Source organism: Ammospiza nelsoni, chromosome 9 (assembly GCF_027579445.1).
Source record: "Ammospiza nelsoni isolate bAmmNel1 chromosome 9, bAmmNel1.pri, whole genome shotgun sequence".
NCBI lineage: Eukaryota > Metazoa > Chordata > Aves > Passeriformes > Passerellidae > Ammospiza > Ammospiza nelsoni.
The window spans coordinates 6,083,122-6,103,759 of NC_080641.1; the positions used below are offsets into that span (position 1 = coordinate 6,083,122).

The following is a 20,638-nucleotide window of genomic DNA, read 5'->3' on the forward strand; positions in this document are numbered from 1 at the left end:
AAATTACAGATGTACTTTTATGTCAGCTCTTCCCCAAGCACAAGGGACAAAGACACAAACAAGGTGGATGCTTTCTTCTCTTATGATCAAGTACCCTTGATTTCAGGCAGGCAACTGAGAGAACAAGGCCAAGGTTTCAAGAACAAAGGAAACAAGAGTTAAGCTTTGAATGCCTGGATGCAAAGAATCCTTCTAAAAGCACCTCTGTGAACTCAGCAAAAACAAAACCCCAAAACAAACCCCAGCAGCGCTGCGAGGCACTCGGTGACCCCTGCTGCTGCTGGCAGAGGGCAGCCCACCCCCACAGCCTGCCTGGAGCTGCAAAGGCAGCCTGGGGCCTCCTGCAAGTTCCTGCCCCCAAACCCACCCTAAAGGGGCAGTGAAACACCCTGACAGAGCTCCAGGTGGAGCTGGCTACAATGAGCCCCTGCCTGGGGTTTAACCCAGCCTCTGCCAGCCAGAATTAGCTGTGACCCCCCCAAATGCTGCCCTTGTGTGCTCTTGTGGCTCTTTTGTACAAGACAAAATCCAGTAACTCTGGTTTCTGGTGCCTCAAATCCCACCCATCAGCATTGAAGCTTTTCAAAAAATAGCAGTGCTGGGGGCTGTGCTTCCATATCTTGTGCATCTGAGCCCTGCAGACATTCCAAGCCTTCATCCTTGTTTTATTGTGTGCTTTAGCTGTGGGAGCCTAAGTGCTATACTTATTTCTTAAAAATGCACTAAAACATTTACAGTGGCTACAAAACAGTGGCTTCTCTCATTGCAATGGGGTTTTTTACACTGTATCATTAAATAAAGCTCATCTGAAATTTACTGGAGTATAATTCTTCAGCTGCATTTATTACATGTTTCATTGCCTTGGTCAGTAGCCAACCTCTTCATAAATAATGCAAGTAAAATATTAACCCTGGTTATTTATTATACTTTAACTGATCCTGTCACCTGAGCAAACATTCTGCATTTTGGCAAGGAAGGGAAAGCTTTTGGGAAGCAAGAAAAACTTTCACCCACTTTGCTTCCTTCAAACCCCAGAGTTCTGCACACAGGCCAGGAGACAGCACTCGAGTTTTTCATGATCCCCTCCTCCCCAAGGAGCTGCAGTCTTTTAGCCTACATAAGCCCCATGAAAAATGTCAGGCTAGGTAATTTATTTCCAGTTATGGTTTTTGTGTGTGTTTGAAATCAGTTTGCTGATTTAGCCACTGGTACACAGAGTGCCTCTGTGGCTCGCACTCAGAGCTCGTCACTCTGTCAGCAATCTGCACAAAAAGTTGCATCTGCAAATGAAGAAAAAACACTTCTCTTTCCAACCCTTGTTATGCTGCAAGCTCAACGTTGACTATTCAAGCCTGGCAAGCAAGAGTCCTTCAAACAATCTTCCAGCTCTGCTTCTGTACAGTAACTTTTCACATGCACCCCCAGCCCTAAACCAGGCCAATTGGGACTTCAGGTCTAAAGCAGATCTTAGACCCTGCTGTCAAAGGAGATCCAGGTGCACAGGTGTGATTCCCTTTCTCCTTCCATCAGGAGAGAGAGCACTCTGCCTTCCACCTGGATCTCTGCAGGCACCTAGCACAGACAAGCAGCCTCAGATCTCCTGCCAGGAATATTGATGAGTGAGGAACAAGCCAATGCAAGGAAATCCAAGAGCAAAGAGCAAATGTAAAGATCAGTATTTACTCCCTACTGTTTACAGCAGCTTCATGTTTTCTAATGGCCAAATCTGCTAGAGCCACAGCAATTCCACCAGCAGCAGATTTAATCCTACATTTAACTAAGAGCTGCACATAAGAGCCAGCAGACGTGTCCCTCGCTGCCGTCCCCCTGTCTGTGCCCCCACTGCTGCCTTTGATGGATGTTTGGGTTGATCTCTGTGGGTTCCCCCCTGCCCAGGCATCTGGGCCCAGCCAACCATGCCCTTCCCAAAGCTGCTCTTGTGGTCTTGCTACTTCTTCAATTCCTTCTCGCATGAGGAGCTCCACTGACAGCTGCTCAGGGCTCCAGATGGAGCTTCGCAAATACAAAGTGGAGCACAGAAACGCTCTGGGAGCAGGAAAGGGAATGTGCTGACTGAGGAAATCCACCAGCACTGAGCCATTCCCCAGCACTCCTCCACTTCCTGCACCCCAGACAGCATGGGTAATTAACTGCTCACTACACTAACATCTTCATGTTAGCAAAAAGCCCAGAGAACCAGAATCGACAGCAGCAACAGCAAAGATGAAATGGGAACAGCCTGCTCACAGAAAAATAACAGAAAAAACCCCCCACACCAAAAAAAGGTGATTTTGACAAGCCTCAGAGAGTTCTTCAGTGAGAGCTCAGCTGCAGCTTTGCCACAAATCCCTGGTTTAAGGCAGGGGAAACACAACCCAGCCCTGCAGCAGTGCAGGAAGGAACTCAGCCCAGGGAGCCAGCCCAGGTGCCCCTCACCATTCCCATGCTGCAGACAGCAACAAGATTTATCTTCTCCTAGCAGTGGCTACTAGGGACCCACAGCTCCTCAACCCCTCTACAATCATTATGAGGCATAAAGAAAAACTTTGGAACTGCATTTTTCTGAGTTGATAAAATTCAACTAAGTCTTGGTAAGAGAAACAAAAAAAAACCCCAACCACAAAGAGAAGTAAGATCAGGTTCCAGCATCAGCTCCTGGAGCTGCTTCCCTACTCTAAATATTGAAGCCTTAAATCAAAATGAATCAAAAACCATTTAGTCTTTTATAAATGTAAGAACCTTAGAAGAAAGGTCTCTCCTTTGCAGACTCTACAAGGTCTCTGTGCTGCAATGAGCTGGCAATGGCAAAACATTTATGTGAACCACAGAACTCCTGGGATGGACTGAAAGTGCCTCTGTGTTTCACCTGACTGGGCGCCCCTGGCCACTCCTGCCACCCCTGCATCCCACCCTGTCCTCAGGAGGAGAAAACAAAACATCCCTGTCCTGTCCAGCCCCTCCCCAGCCCACGGAGAATTCAAAGGGCAGCCCTGCATCCTCCCATCCCTACCCAGGACACAGCTGCTAGGGTTTGGGAAGGCTGAATCCATGGAGATGGATCAGGAGAAAAATAGAGAGACAAAATATAGGTTCCAGTGGCCTCCCACTGTGACTATGGAGGTCTGGTCCAGGTCAGGGCTGCAGTCTCACCTGGCTGCTCAGACACACCACCAGCCAAGCAAGCACAGCCACCAGAACTTGTGGGTGGAATTCTGCAGTGGAAAGAGCCCGTTCTAGCTCAGATTAATGGCTCCAAGCCTTCCTGCTCTGTGCCTCAGAGATGTATGCATGAGCAAGCTCCATCCCACCATCCCAAAGGAGCCTTGCTTCTAAATGCAGGAGAACACAGAGGCTCCCAGCATACAATATCCCAAGTCTCAGCAAAAGCTGGGAATGGTACCAGCATTTATGTGACAAAAACTGAAATAATTACCACTTGGAGTCAACCACTCTGCATTTCAGCTTGTGGATGCCAAATGTATTAACACAGACTGAAATCCAATCCTCCCCTCTAATAGAGGAGCAGGTAACAGAATATTCAGAAAGGACAAAGCAAACAAACAAGTTCTCTTCTGGGATTAGGAGATTTCATCTCTTAGAGTTAAATTTGTTTATGAGAGAAGAAATGTTCTTAAAGCTTAACCATTTCCCTCCCCTTTTTGTTCATTTCCAGATCCCCAAAATGTCACCAAAGAAATGATTATTTGCCCAGTACTGCACAGAAAAGGGCAAAGCTAACAGAAAGAAAGCCCCATATTCAGATCACACCTCTGTCATATGCCTTTTCTCCTCCAAGGCACTCAACACTGCTGCCTAGAGATGGGTATCAGTTAAAATGTCCTATTAATCAGGGTTTCACAAATCACCCAAATCCCATGGCAGCATTCAAATGTCTTCTAGTGAACGTCCCTGAAAGGTTAAATCATTTCAGAGTCATTCCAAGCACATAACCAAAGAAACAGCTGGGGGTAGGCAGAAACAAACAAAAGAAAACAAGAAAATGAAGAATTTTATTATAAAAAAAAAGAAGTAATGTAATTTTCTTAATTTTAAGAGACTTAAGATTGATAGTTTTAACTACCAGAATCACAGTGTGCAAGTGATCAAACTTCCAACAAATAGATTCATTCCCCCTGAAACCACATCCTGAATCATAAATCACATTCAGTGGTGCAAACCAGGCATAATGGCACAGCAATGACTTTAACCCATCTGAAGCACCTCTGCACAGTCCAAAATAAATAGATTAATCAACTTCAGGCTTTCCTAAATGAAGGACACTTCAACAGGTTTTCAAGGCCAAACCATAGTCTTGGAGCAGGTGGAGTAATTTCCTCTAGGTTCACCCACATGAAAACCAAGGAGCATCAGAAGAACATAAAAAATGCTTCCTCCTGCTCCATTGTGATGCACTCAGCATTCTCTCCTCTTCTTATGCAAGGAGCCCAGTAAGTTTCCTCAGAGAAACCTTTCACAACTCAGGTCATCTCTGCATCCCCTCCCTGCTCCTTTCCAGCTCAAACACCTTTTATTTTAATTTATGAATGGGACCACCACCACATCACATTCCAGAAAGAGAGGGGAATGTTTCAAGTTTTGCTTTTTTTCTGCTTTCCTAACAGTTTTAGGATCCAGTTTAGTGTTTCTGACCACTGACCCTTCCACAGAGCTCACTCACGTGCCACGACAATCCAAAGAAACACGTGTAAAATTACAATGCTTCCTTCAGATGTGTTAGCCTGGATTTATCTCCATGCACTTTTTCTGATGTTTTACCACTTCCCTACTCGGCACAGGGACCCTCAACAATCCTTTGCTGCTGCTTCTAGGGATTCAGCCCCACAGTCCACAGGGAACTTCTTTGCCTCAGCTAGCTAAACTAACTAAAGCAAAGAAGAGCTCTGTCCCGCTGTCTGTCCATCCACAGACACCACAGTACAGGAGCAGGAATGTGGAGGAGTGAGAGCAGTGTCTGAAAACAAACTGCTGCTTCTTCACTCTTTGGAAAAAGTCCTCAACCTCTTCACTCTTTGAAACAAGTCTTAAAGGTGCAAAACTTATTATTCAGCATAAAGAGAACAGATGATTTGGGATAAAAGCATCATATAGTCAACCCAGGACACAGGGCCTGCATCAAATGCCATTTGCAAATGGCACCAATGCAGCCACTCCTGCCCACATGCTCACCGGTCCCTGCAGAGAGTTCCAGCAGATCCCAGCCACCATTCCTCCCTCAGGAACTCAGCAGATCCCAGCCATCATTCCTCCCTCAGGAACTCAGCAGATCCCAGCCACCATTCCCCTCTGCAGGAACTCAGCAGATCCCAGCCATCATTCCCCCCTCAGGAACTCAGCAGATCCCAGCCAGCATTCCTCCCTCAGGAACTCAGCAGATCCCAGCCATCATTCCCCTCTGCAGGAACTCAGCAGATCCCAGCCAGCATTCCCCTCTGCAGGAACTCAGCAGATCCCAGCCAGCATTCCTCCCTCAGGAACTCAGCAGATCCCAGCCAGCATTCCTCCCTCAGGAACTCAGCAGATCCCAGCCACCATTCCCCTCTGCAGGAACTCAGCAGATCTCAGCCATCATTCCCCTCTGCAGGAACTCAGCAGATCCCAGCCAGCATTCCTCCCTCAGGAACTCAGCAGATCCCAGCCAGCATTCCTCCCTCAGGAACTCAGCAGATCCCAGCCAGCATTCCTCCCTCAGGAACTCAGCAGATCCCAGCCATCATTTTCCCCTCAGGAACTCAGCAGATCCCAGCCACCATTCCTCCCTCAGGAACTCAGCAGATCCCAGCCACCATTCCTCCCTCAGGAACTCAGCAGATCCCAGCCATCATTCCTCCCTCAGGAACTCAGCAAATCCCAGCCATCATTCCCCTCTGCAGGAACTCAGCAGATCCCAGCCATCATTCCCCTCTGCAGGAACTCAGCAGATCCCAGCCATCATTCCCCTCTGCAGGAACTCAGCAGATCCCAGCCATCATTCCCCCTGCAGGAATTGTGCTGTCTCTCCCCCTGCCCATGACATTTCAGCACTCAATTCTGCTGCTCAGAACAGTTCCTACCCAGTGCCCTGGCACAGACATCAGCCCTACTGGCAACAACAAACACAAACACTCTGTGGATTATCAGGTTCTTTGTCAAGTACAAGGTAGTGGACATAAGAGCTGTAATAAACTGTGCTGGCCCTCAGCTGGGCATGCCTGTAGGAGCCAAGATAATTTCCAGATGTCTCAGTACTGCAAGATACAAAGTGAGTGATAATGGCTTCAGCTACTGCTGTGCCTTCTCTTTGTTTGATTAAAAAATAATATAGAAGGAAAGATTTGATAAGCTCATTTCTCCAGGGAAAAGAAAGGGTCAGAAACGTGCACTTGATAGAGGAGCCTGCATTCAGCAGGCATCCTGGCTGTGGGAAAAAAGGACAGACCACAGAAAGAAAGCATCACAAAAGCAGCAGCACTATGCAAAGCAAGGCTTGATATAAAGTGGATTGATGGAGAGTCATCTGACCCCAAGCATTCCAAAAAATGCTGTCATGTAGCATTACAAAACAATTCTGTTTCAGGGCATATGCAGAAGAGAAGGCATTTGTGGTAAACCAGCCTTTTAACAACACACTTAAGATGCACTCCATTTATCACAGTCACAAACTCATATGACATCCAGAGAATCTCAGAAACACCGGAACGAGACCAACCATTATTCAAATCCAATCAGTGCATCTACTTCAAAGAAGAAATCATCAGTTAAATCTTTCTGGACTTAAACCCTGAATTTAATTATTAAAAAAAACAAAAATCAGTGTGATATTATGTAACACCTATATATATTGTAACATATAAGAGAAGTCAGAGCATATCTTGCTTTAGAAATCATGCACTGGAAATTTTATTTTTAGAATTCAAGGTCTGAGTGGTCCCACAACAGTCATGTCCATTTTGCCCAGGAACAAGCAAATCTGATGATTCTAGAGATCTGCCTAGTCCAGTATCCCATCACTGACAGTGAGTGACAGCAAGTGCCCAGAGAAGGCTCTGAGACAAATGTAAATACATGGATATGCTTCCTCAGGATATTCCCCCAGCCTGCAATGATTTGTTCTCCCACTAACTCATAAGGTTGCAATTTGTATCTGCATATTTTATAGTCTTTGATGGATTCAACTCCCAAGAACGTGTACAGCAGATTTCAAACCCATGTACAATGCTTATACCCACAGTGCCCTGTGGGAAGAAGTTTTGTACTCTGTGTGAAGCAGCAGCTCCTGGTGCCCTCCCTGTCCCACTGATCCTAATTAGCTCCTTATGCTTAAGGTGGAAGAGAGCAATTAGCTCTGCACACACTTTTCCCACTCCAGCCACCTTTTGAACTCTTGGGCAGATACTTTTTGATCTGACAACCTGCCATTTTCCATTGTGTCAGCTGATCTGCAATCCTGTCTACCAACACCCCAATCTAAAACCACACACTCCCCTCTGTCCTGAAAAGAAAAAAAAATCAAATACTCTGGGCTAAAAAAACCCTCTCCTGAGTTAAGACAGACACAAAGTGGTGATACAGCAATTTTATTACTGCTCTGTCATCCCAACAGTTTCTTTTACTTTTTCTCCACCCACAGGTATTGTGGATTCTCTGGCAGCCTTCTCTCCCCTTACTGCCTGGAAAGAATCACTAGTTTTTTATGCCTGCATCTTCATTGTTCTCCTTGTGCCAGGATGTTGGTACTCAGATTCACCTTCCACGCCTACATTACCTAAACCTCCTTTATTTATGCCCCACCACTGCTCTGGGTGCTTCCCAGTGTCTCCCCATCCTTGTACATCAAATACCAGGCACCCTTCCTTCATATCACCTGCTTTCCTCCACAGCCAGCCTCCCACAGCCAGGCTGTTCTGCCATCAAATCTTGGGCTCAGTCTCTTCCCTCACTTCACAGGTTTCAAATTCCTCTTCTTCCTTCCCCATCAGACATTTCAAAGACTCCTAATTCAATGAAAGATGACAAGCCCTGGCCTCTTTCCCTGTAAATACTTCATTTTCTCACTGTGACCATCAGCACTGCTTTCAGCCTGCTGCATCCATCCCCTCTGGGGGCTGCCATGACTCCTCCTCTTTTCTTTCTCTTTTCTCCTCTGCAGTGCCTGTGCTTTGAAGCCTGCCCTTCCAGGAGAACACTGGGTTTTTTTTGTCCTCTCTTTGTGTTTGTAGGAGCACTGGGCAGGCTGTGGGCACAAAGCCCCAGGGATCTGCAGCCCTAGCACTGTGACTGCAGCAAGGGTGGCACAGAGCAGCCACAGGGCCCTGTCCTTGGACAGGCCATGGACAGAGAGCTGAAAAGTGCAGGATTAAACCATCTGCAGGGATGATGAGCAGCACCCCAGCCCTTACCTTCTCCCACCAGGCAGCCTTTCTCTGAGCCACGAGCTGATGCAGCTGCTCCTGCAGAGCCAGCAGGTCCCTGGATAACCTGTCCATTTGCCCAGCCAGCCTGGCAGCCCAAGGGCAGCAGGAGGTCACCTCTGGCAGCCTTCTTTTCTCCACATCAGCATCCTGGGACTCACACATATTTCCCTCCTCAGCCATGTCATCCAACACAGTTTCCTAAACAAAAAACAATAAAAGTTACTTTTCAGCAGGAGCTAAAATGGTTCCCCCCATCCTTGTGGTAATTCTTAGCTAGGAATTCACTGCTGCCATCTCAATCTACAGTTGCTCCACAATTTCAGAGTTATTTTAAGAGAGAACCCCCTCAGTTCACTACAACATATTTCCAAGTTAACAGAAAACTTATGTTGCTAACCTAGCTTATTTTAGAAAGCACTGCACAGTCAGCTACTCTGCACTGCACTAAAGCATAAAGTAACACTCCTGAGATGGAGGTGATCAGCACTGCAGCAGCTCTAGACATGCCCTTCCTCTCAAATTCTGAGCTTGGATGCACTCCTAGGGCTTTTGGTAACAAAGTGATGAGCAGGGAGGTACATGTTCACACTGTTCAGGACAGCCCCCATTCTAACACCCACAGGGTCACTTGTGCCCATGGAAAACTCCACAAGCTGAGAAACACCCAGGGATCCCTGCTCCAGACTGGTCAGGAGCTGACAGCTCTGCTTGACCATGGCCATCGAGCTGGTTTGATAATTAACTGTGCAATTGCCTTCCAAGGTAGCAACTGCTATTTCAAATACTCAAGGTGGAAAAAAAAACCCACAGAAAAACCCAAAAGCATTTAAACAAAACATTCAGAGCCCATCTATACACTCTGGTGCACAGACTGTGCAGAAACACACATTTTTCAAGCCTGAATAGCACAGCATAACTAAAGGACATAGGCCTCACTCACAGAATATCAAATATTTATTTCCATACTGTTATCAAGAAGACATTCAATAGGAGAGGTCACAATCTCTTTTAAGGACATAATTTGCATCCAAAATTATCTTTAGCAACTGAAGGGGTAATTTAGAAACACTGGCAGGAAATTCAGCAGTTGAGCAGCGTGGTCTGTACACGAGCAAGGAAAAGCCAAGTGCATCATTAGAGCACAGCAGCAGCACTGCTGGAGGAGATGTCAGAGAGCCAAAGCCACCAATGTCACACTGCTCAAGTCAAGCACCGTGTCACAAACCATAACCACAAGTCCCAGGGAGAGAAGAGTGCTGACTGTAATGCTGACATGCAGGTGAGGCACTTGAAGTTAAACACAGACAAACAGGAGGGGAAGTCCCAGATGAGAGCAGCAACAAAGATCAAAAGCTGGAATGTATGGTCTACAAGGACACATAAAGACATCAAAATTTCAGCTTAGCCTAGAAACAGGGACTGGGAAGGCAGTGACATGCTAACAACCTTCACTTATATAAAAGATTGCTATAAAGAGGACGGGAAATTTTATTTTTTTCTCCTCTTTCTCTCAGAAGGTAGGTTAAAAACTGGCTTAATTCAGAGCAAGAGATTCTTAGACTCATGCAAGAAAAAGCTTCATAAGACAGCTAAGAATGGCACAGGACACCCTGCAGAAGCTCCTTTCTAGGCAAGCACTGGTGCTGGGAGTTGGCACAAAGCAGCACCATGGCCCAGCTCCTGAGAACACAGACGTGGCAGGGACATGGACAGGATAACAACCTGCAAAGAGATAAAGCAAAGGCCTTTGGCTGTTTGGGGTTCTTCTGTTTATGCCTTATTTTGTACTTGATTAAATGACAGAATTGTAAAGTAACATTAACATTCAGACAATGTTCTCAGGCACGTGGTGGGATTTTTGGGCTGTCTTGTGCAGGGCCAGGAGTTGGACTCAGTGGATCCCTTCCAGCTGAGGATATTCTGTGATTACTGCAGTTCATGCCATGCTCTGTGCAAGAACCACCCCATCCATCAGACCAGCAAAGCAAAACACAAGTTTGGTACAAAGAGAAAACTAGTGTCTTTTCCAGGCACACCTCATCCCCATACATCCCACTGCACACAGGAACAACCACCATCAGCAGAGAAACAAAAGAAAAAGGCAAATTCACCATCCAGCACACTGAGTAGCTTAAAAAGATGCTGCTGGTCAGTTTTCAAGTATTTCTTTAGAACTTAACTCCAAGAATCAGGCTAAAACTCTTCAACACGTCAAAGGCAAATGTTTTGGTGGATACACAGAAATAATTGCAGTTATATTTTCCCCCTGGGAGCCAGGCCTGTGCTAATGTTGATGCTTTCCAAAAAACCCTAAGATGGTAAACATGTAAAGCAAAAACCATTAGAGAACTAATGGAAATTGGAAGTACTCTTCCAGACAGGTGAGGCAATTTCACACTGCCCTTTGCCCTGCTTTAAGTGTAGAAAAAGGCACATGGGCAATTAGCAGTCAGCTCAACTGATTCTCAAAATTCTGTAAGCTCATAGAGCTAATGTGGTGTGCTAAAGAATTATTTCAGCAACACTGAATGGGCAAAAGTGGTAGAGAGAAGTGAGATGGATGGCATCGTTTGCACTCACTTGAGAAATCCTAAGATGCACAGAGAAAGGGTTATTGATTTTCTTATGATCATTCAACACAGTTCAAGGGGAAATCAGCAATGTCAACACACTATTTGGCTGGGGAAAAATGAAGTTGTTTTCAATATCATCTGCCAGCAAATTTAGTTGTTCTCAAGACTGCAATAAAGCTTAGAGGCCCTCTTCTGAAAAGCCATTTAATTTTACAAAAATGTGCAACTGCTATGTTTAAAAACTGTTAAAAAACATGAAGATCAGACCTTTTCATTTGTGTTAACTATATGAAATTCTGCCATTCTGCCCTGCAATTCCTCAACTTAGCTGGGTGAGTCCCACTGAAGAAAACAGGAATGAAAGAGAACTCTGGAGTTTACCTCCTCAGGTCCTGACTGGAGGGCAGGTGGTGCCACAGTGACAAGCTGACCCTCCCAGAAGTCCCAAACCCAGCTGTCCCCTGATAACAATGCAAGGGGTAAAACAGAACTATAAATCTATAAAACTTTTCTGAACATCTATACATGATATCTGTCTGTTAATTACGAGAGTCAATCAGTACATTACTCATCTATCACAGAACTATGAAAACATTCCTTACTTTACCAAGGTTTTTTTTTTCCTTTCTCTCAAGTGCTGTTGAACAGATAGTTTGCAACATTTAATTTTGTGGGACTTCAGGGCCTTTGGGATTAGCCAGCTATGGGAAAGTCAAAAACGATGTTCCCCTCAAAATCAGTTTGATTTGTTACCATCCACTGCCAGTAAACTGGTTCCAGTTGCTTCCATTCCAGAAAGGCTTCCAGCTGCGTGGTCTCAGACTCCAGGAGCTGCAACAGCTACAGGAGAGGAGACAAAAGAGAGGAAATCAGGTAACCTTGGCCTCTTGAGGACTGCATGAAATGTGTGCTCAGCCTGAAAAAGGTATAAAAAGAGTGTGGGTGGTACATGGGACAACACTGGGTGGCTTTACAAGAACATTTTAAAAACAGATGGGGAAAGGTGAAGTAAAACACTGCTCCCCGTAGCACTGATTTAACCCTCACCCCAAATGTACCAACTTCATCAGCCTTTCCACACATAAATGTGTTTCCTATTGTTTTGAGGGAACAAAGAGACACAGTTCTGATAGACATGCTTAGTGAATGACCAGCTTCAAACCTTCTACACTTCTTGCCCACCAAAATAAGCAGTTTCTCCTAAAGTATTTTTCCCTGTCCATCCCTTCACTCTGAAACAGCATAGAAGAACTCCCTGTAAAATGTTATGTATTTCATAAATTGTACCATCTGCTGCATGAGGAATCCCTCCCTTTGTCTGAGAGCACTCAAAGGAGAGATACTGCATTATAGGTACACCAATTATAATTTTTTCACAAATATATGCATGATACACATGTATGCACACACATATACAGTGAAGGAGACATTCCAAGACTAAATATTTACATATCAGTAAAAAAAAAGCTCTTGTAAAGAATAGTAAGGTGAACAAATTTGCCATAAGTCAGAGCTCACCAGCTTTAACAATTTTGGTCCTGACCATACTTTTGAAATGAACAATTTTAACACCAATCTGACACCAAGGGCAACTTTTTAAGATGACCACAAAGAGTGTAGGGCCTTGAGGAGAATGATAAAGACCAGACCAGTACCAGCTAAATCCATTTTATAGATTACATTTTATACAGACAACTATCTTCTACTAGCTTTGTTTGCTTTAGTTACCTAGTACATAACATAATTTAAGTAAGTACAAAGCATGAGTTGAGTTTGCAATTTTATTATGCAGATATTACTTGAAGATAATGGAACCAAAGAAAGGAAACCACTTTGCAAGAGTAACTGCTGGAAATTGTATGCAGTTTGCCCTAAAACACTGCTGGATCCAAAATACAATTATTACACATTTGCTCACACACCAGACACTTGGCATTACGCTTAATGATTCTGCCAGTTTCAAGCTCAGCTGGGATATAAAAGGTGGAAGAACGGCTTTCTGTCTCCTTTGTTCTTTTCTCCTTTTTTTTTTCCCATAGGTACATCTACAGCACAAATGGCTTACATTATGGAATCTGAGGCTTGCAAGAAAACCCAGCCAAAAAGTTGATTAAATATTCAGGCAACAGCGAAGTTACTTGACTTTAAAGTAGCTCTGTAATGTGGTCACGAGCTGTGTGTGATTGCAGTATGAATACTCTATTGCAGCTGAAGAGGGCTGAAGGTTGGGATGGGGAGTTTTTCATTCTGAGCCTTCAAAAAAAGAGTGATCTTAATAAAAACACAGTCATCATCTTTATTCTCACCAGAATGTTAGAAGCACCATATGCCACATGCTTTCACAGCACAACTGAAAGGATATGGTTCTGAAACTTCACCAAACCTCTACAGGATCTGCTGCAGTTAACTGACCTTAAAAACAATCAAAGCTTCCCCAGCACTCTCCTAATCTCAAACCCTTTGGGATCTTTTGCATTTGGGTGCTGTTGTTGCCTTTTTTTTTAACTGCTTCATTAGTTATACAAAAGTCGACTCACCCATCTGACTAACCCACTTACAGCAAACTCACCTTTCACTCAGGTATTAACACCCTCAGAAACAGCAGGCCAGCACTGTGTGCTGGAAAGCTTGAGCCATAAATCAGTAATGGGATGACTCCAGCAGTCCTTGGAGGACAGTTTCCAGCAGAGCTGCAATACACCGTGGCAGCCTCAGGCAGGCCTGCAATAGCCAACATTTGAGTTTCCACCCTGAGGGACTTTAGGCACTGCTCCTGAATGCCAATATCCTCTGCCATCCTTTTTTTACAGGCCTTGCAAGGCTTTGATGTTATTGCAGCATGGAGAATAAAGCAGAACGCAATAAAAAAATAATGTACTACGAATATCCTTGAGATACCTTAGCAAAAATCACAAAAACAAATAAATGTTCAAGGTTGGGAAGGGACAACGGATTGTATGTCCATGTGCCCAGAATTTGGTCACAAAGACAGGGTCCACATGCCCCAGGGGTGACAGGCTTTCACTCAGACATGCCTACACTTAGGAATGAACATTTCTGTCAGGCAGCTTCCTTCCCCCAAGCTCGTCCTTTGCACGAGCTTCTCATGAGCATTTTGTGTTCTTTAACAAACTCTGCTTTTTGAGACTTTGAGGCCACAACTGTCCATGTTTTCTTAGGTCACACATCCCAGAGCTGGCATTTCAGAAACCAAAGCCCAAACTGTGCCTCTGCATCCTGCCCAAACACGGCACCACTTCTTGGTCATTAACCCCCCAAACACAGCATCACTCCTTGTTCATTTACCCCCAATTACAGCACCACTTCTTGTTCATTTACCCCCAAACACAGCATCATTTCTTGTTCACTTACTCCCCCAACACAGCACCGCTTCTTGTTCATTTACCCCCCAAACACAGCACCACTGCTGGGTCATTTACACCCCCAATTACAGCACCACTCCTTGTTCATTTACCCCCACAATTACAGCACCTCTTCTTGTTCATTTACCCTCCAAACACAGCACAATTTCTTGTTCATTTACCCCCCAAACACAGCACCACTCCTTGTTCACTTACCCCCCAAACACAGCACCACTTCTTGGTCATTTACCCCCCACCAAACACAGCACCACTTCTTGGTCATTTACCCCACAAACACAGCACCACTTCTTGGTTATTTAGCCCCAAACACAGCACCACTCCTTGGTCATTTACCCCCCCAAACAAAGCACCACTTCTTGGTCATTTACCCTCCCAACTACAGCACCACTCCTTGTTCATTTACCCCCCAAACACAGCACCACTCCTTGTTCATTTACCCCCCCCAATTACAGCACCACTCCTTGTTCATTTACCCCCCAAACAGAGCACCACTTCTTGGTCATTTACCCCCCAAACACAGCACCACTCCTTGTTCATTTACCCATGGTGGTTTACAACACCACTTCTTGGTCATTTACTACCTACAGGAGTTCACACACATGCCAGGAGCAGTTCCACCTCTGATGCTACACCAACCTCTCAAAACATAAAACAAACACCCAAGCTGTAACTAAAGCTGCCAGCCCATTTTCAGTGAACTGAGGACCTGATGTCACACCTCCTAATGAAATTTAAAGACTGAAGCCTGTAGAAGAGCATCAATTTTGTTTCATGAAGAAAAGCAAAGCAGTGAGTCAAAAAAAGTGCCTCACGTGGGTATCTAAGTGATACTTAAGGATAATGCCTGAAAATTGTGTTTCCCTCTACACAAAATTAAGACAACCAAATCCATTTCCCTCATTCTTCTGGAGGAAGTTATTGCTCTAAAATATTTACACTGACTGAAAAAGTAACGACAAATTCAAATTGCTAATCTCTGTGGAGAGGCAATTCCATAATGAATGCTGAGAGCACAAGCTTTGCAGGAACAACTTCCTTGAGCCTTTCTAAAGAAACCACCCCTGGTGCAAGCAACAGCTTTGCTACAGAGGGTGAAGTGTGCCTGGCTGAGCTGGCTCAGAGCAGGCTGCCAGGAAACCCCAGTGTGATGCAGAAGGATGCTAACTCTGTGAAGAGCATGCCTTGCTTCCTCCAGCACGTGGCTGTGACTTCCAAAGCCAAACATGCAGCCCTCAGCACAGATCACAGACCTCAGGAAACAGGGGGAGCTTCAGGAGCAGAAGGTGACAAGAACAATGAAGTGGTTTTGGATACTCTGCACACAGCCCTGTAATGTGCTCCCTCCTTGAGCAGGGAGGTTGGACAAGGTACCTCCAGAGGTCCTTTCCAACCCTGCCCATCCCAAGAGGCCAAAGCTGAATCTTCCTCAGCATCCCCAAGTGTAATTCGTATGTTGTTTAAACATATTTGCAATTATTTCTTCTGTAGAGATATTAATCTCTTTCATATTATTTACCACCATATTAGAAAAATCATTAGTGCCTGTAGACTGTTATGGAAATCAATATTTCATAAATTTGCAGCATAATGCACCCTTTTCACAGGCTCAGTTCCAGAGAGCTCCCCGCAACAAGTATTTAATCTCTGATGCCCACAGCTCATAATTCAACATCCATAGCACTGGCAAAACTATTTTTAATCAAAAATTGCCCTGCCTAAATGTTCAGAAAATCATTTTATTGTTAGACAGACAAAAAAATGGTCTTTCAGCAATAAATTCTGTTTCTTGGCTCAGAGACAAAACACTGCTAATTCATCACTGTTCATATATGTCTGTAGACAGAAAAATTGCACTGGACTCCTGAGCCCTGCAAACCTCACCCAAATGCCATCATCTCTGGAGAATTACTCAAGGCTTGAGACAGGCTTGGCTTAGCAAGAAAGCTTGTATGGGGAAGCTACATAGACTATTCAATAACTGTTTAATAGGGAAGGACTTTATTCCATGTGCAGTTGGGTAATCTGAATTCCAGTTCTGAATATCTCACAGGCACAGGAGAGAAGCTAAGTGGAGAAGTCCATTCCAAAAAAATGCAAAAAGGGGTAAACATTCATGGAAGTTATACCATTTATGGTACCAGAAATAAACCATAACTGGGATTAAAGCTTTAGAGACCCAACCAAGCATCAGATGAAACAGAAAGAATTCAACACATTTTCTCCTCTACCAATACAAAACTACCTTAACTGAAAAAACCTGCAAACCTTGACAATTTAGAGTCTCTTAGCAAGCAGGTTTTCAGGTTTAAATTTGGTTTTAAATGGCCCACACAACCCAAATTGAACTTTGGCACGGCTAAGTTTCACCAAAAGAAACTGAGCAAATCTCAGTATCACAGCCATCTCAGGCTGGGACAAACAAACACCACTGTAGGTGGACACACTCAGTGTTCCAAGTTTCAGCTCCACACTGTGATTTTCCAGAAGCAAAGCCGGTTTAAGACATTGCCACATATCCCTTGAAGGCTAAAACAAAAATAAATAGGCCTGAAAACTAGAAAGTCACGCTAGAGTAGTGTGAAATACAAGCAGCTGAAGAGCACAAACCCACGGAACAACAAGAAGCCTCTAGGCACAAGGCCAGTAAAGACCTTCTCTAATTTCTCTGCCTGTGGAATACCACTGAAAGCCAAGACAGAGCAGGAGGAGCAGTGCAGCCCAAGCACCACGAGGCAGCGGATCTGAAAGGCTCTTGGAGGACAGAAGTGGATCAGAAGCAGGACTTCAATCTTTTGCAGAAGACACAATACATAAAATACAAAACAGTTTTGGGTGCCTGAGTATAATTCCAGATGCCTGGATATGTGCAAAATCTCCAACACTTAAACCAAAATATGGGACATTTAAACCCACCAACACCAGTATCACACCACCACAGCTCAAACTCCAGTTGAGCCATCTCAGAAAGCAGGAAATCAAACCACTAGTTAAAAACTTAAATGGCAAAGACCATCATTATAAAATGCAACTGCTATTTGTGGAGGGATTCAGAAAACAGCTGTTTAAAATGCAACTGAGAGAAAATGTTATTTAAAACAAACAGAATGAGGCATTTGGCAGATAAAAATTGTATTACAGTTTTCACATTGATAGGCAGTGAACTGGGATGTATCAATGACATTCATTTGCAGAGGAATGGGTCAATGAAGGGACCACTTGGCATTTTCCCCATGGAAACCTATTAAAACGTGGGGAAAATACCAGGAAAAAGAAGCCTGAAGTTTTACACTTCAACAGCCAAGATCAATAATGGAAGAATGAAAAAGGTACTTATTTTCTTCCCTAAAGGTACCAATGACTTTGGGTGCCTAACCTGGCATCCCTGAAAAGCCAAATTTTCAGGCAGTACCAAGTACCTGTAGCTCAGTTAAAGCACATCCAGTAGGTACCAAAAATCACAATTTACTTTAGAGGAATCTCAGCTAGAGGATTTCAAAGAAAAACATCAAATTGTATCACAGTACTGCCCGACAGCTGTTATTATTGTACTGCCAACCAAAACCCCCATGCAGCTGATGTCAAAAAAAGACCATTATTCTTCTGCTTTTATTCAGACTGTTTCTGTACACAGAACAAAGCATTATCTATCCATACTCATTTTTTTCCTTCCCTCCCCCATATACTTGCCCATTTCCCAGTATATATATATATATAAATTATATATTAATTTAGTTAAATTATAATATATATATATATATATATATATATATATAAAATTTAACAGGCCACAGACAATTAATTTAAAAATGTGTTCAAGATGTGGATTAGTCTAAGATTGCCACTTGATATGAGTACAGTTTCTTGCAGCCTAGCTCTTTGACAAGCCATCATCGACTGTTTGTGCATGCAGGTATTTTCACACATTTTAAAATGTGTTACTGACTAGAGAAACTACTAATTTAAAGTCTGCTAGAGTTCTTCATGTCAATTAATTTCTCTTGCTAGTCTCTTTCATACTCCTTTAAATTAAGCAACAAACTTTAAAAAGAACCACAAATCCAAATCTCTCGCAAAACATGAGTAACAGCTGATTTTATAACTCTATTTTCCTTGGCTATTTAAAAAAAACCAAAAATATCTGCCAGGAGAGCTGAGTTAACATTATGGGCCAATTGCACAAAAAGTTTAATTTTACAAGGCTGTAAAACCAGCTCTAGCAGTCTCCTCACAATCTGAGCTGCATTCTCACACCCAGAAAAGCAGCACAGTTCAGTTCAGCTTTCCAGCAGCAGTTCAGCTGTGGCCAGAGCCATTGCAATATATGAATTTAACTGTGGCCTGCTTCTTTAACGAGCAGTGAGGCTGGAGAGAGGAGTGGTCCTGTCCTCCTTGACTTTCTGCATGGGTTAAATGGCCCCAGTTAGGGATCACAAGATCATCATAGTTCTGGGGGCACTTCAGGATCAGCCCTCATCAATAGCTGCACTTTGGCACAAAAGAAGAGTGAGAAGCTTCTTTCCTGTCAGAAGCTGATAACTCATTTCCCTTTGGCATGAAAACAACAGGGTAGACTCCTCAAGCAGCTCTGCCCTTTCTAGTGACTACTGTGAGCTTCAAGGCACAATTCGAGAAATGAGTCAGGAGTTTTGAAGCTCCTCACCCAAACTTTTTTCCCCTGATACTGAATTTGCTCCTTCAGGGTCCAATACCCCAGATAAGATCCACTAGGCTGCACCAGCAAGATCCTTTCTGACTCCATCACCAAAAACTACCAGCAAGTAAGACACTCTCACTCTGAGACTCCTCTGCCAGAAAGGCACGAGGCAGCACAGCACGACCAGGGGATTTGGATGTGGATACAGGACACTCCTCTCACCACACCAGCTTCAGCTGCTCATGGCAGTTCCATCTTCAGCTTACAGGCATCAGGGATGATGCTGCTCCAACCTTTGCTGTAGCACATGGGACCACAGTGCCTGCCTGTCCTCCCTGTGCTGACCCAGAGCATCCCCTGAGCTAGACACTTGCTCCCCCCCCCGGGTTTGCCAGCACTTCCACCAGGAAAAGAACAAAAAAATGGAATGAAAAAAAGTGATGACAAAATACCTCAGCCTTGTCTCTCCAGCTTATTAATTCCAGCTGCATTGTCTCAGGTGGAATTACATTCTAGTATATCACTGTCATTGTCACTGTCACAGCATTCAAATTATGTTAAGTATGGCATAAAACAAGCAAAAGCACAGAAGCAGCAGTGAAGCTCAGTACCATTCCATCAGTTCTGCTGCTGGCAGTCACAACCACGTGTTCACACCAGTGCAGTATGGATATCCTGTGCTTCATGTGCCTCAGAGACACCTTCCTTTCCAGTGCTGGAGGAGTCTAACATATTGCTGCTACATAGTCCAACAATTTATGGAGTCTGTGATAAACCACTGCATCATTTTTCAAGGTCCAAGAACTCTATAAGCTTGGTCAGTAAAATGTGCTAAGCAATAACTCATCCCCAAAAAAATGGTGATGGCAACTACAGAACTGCAGCTCTATTAACTCCTTTCTTTTTGTATGGATAAGTTTAGCTGAAAGCAATATTAGTGACAAATTGCAGCCTGGGGATATTTTCAGATCAAGGTAATAATGCTATGAGGTAGAATGATTTGCTTTAGTGTTGCTATATAATGCTGCCAGCTCCCTCCAACTGGACACTAACTGCAGCCAGAGGCCACCTTGCTTAAAAAAATATCTAAAGAAATATTTTAGCACTAAACCTGTCTGGAGTAATAAAAAAAAAAAGAAACTCAGAGCATCCTTCCCAAGAAGGGGCAGTAGGAAAGTGAAATTGGGTAAAAAGTTCAACAACTAAGAGATTGATGGCTGATGATAAGCCAGTGCCTGGGAGCTGAGGGAGCTGGTTCCATGCCAGCACTGCTGAACCACACAGCTGGGAAGGAACCTCTGGAGGTCTCTAATCCTGGAGGTCTCTAATCCAGTCTGCTGCTCAAAGCAAGGTGCTCAGGGCTCTGCCCAGCAAGTCCAGGACACCATCAGCACAGATGTCACCCCTTCTGCAGGATCTGGTTCCAGAGTTTGATCAATTCACAGCAATTTTTTCCTGTTTTACCTGGCCAGAATTTCTCATGTTCCAACTTGTGCCTGCTGCCTCTTCTCCTGTCACAGAGCACCTCTGAGAAGGGCTTGGTCCATGCTCCAGCTCTGACCACTTCAGAGAGCTTACTGGATTTGTTCCTGGTCTTTGTGCTGGGACAGGGACACT

General features: G+C 44.2%; 1 protein-coding gene across 1 annotated transcript in view; it reads right to left on the reverse strand.

Annotated features, from left to right (window-relative positions):
- The window catches only part of TEDC1 (tubulin epsilon and delta complex 1), a 70,977-nt gene that overhangs the window by 12,931 nt on the left and 37,408 nt on the right, over positions 1-20,638 (reverse strand). The window contains exons 6-7 of the mRNA XM_059478310.1: positions 11,738-11,824; positions 8,397-8,609 (exon numbers count right to left, since the gene is read on the reverse strand). Of these exons, the coding sequence (XP_059334293.1) occupies positions 8,397-8,609; positions 11,738-11,824 (300 nt within the window). The remainder of the gene's footprint in view (positions 1-8,396; positions 8,610-11,737; positions 11,825-20,638) is intronic.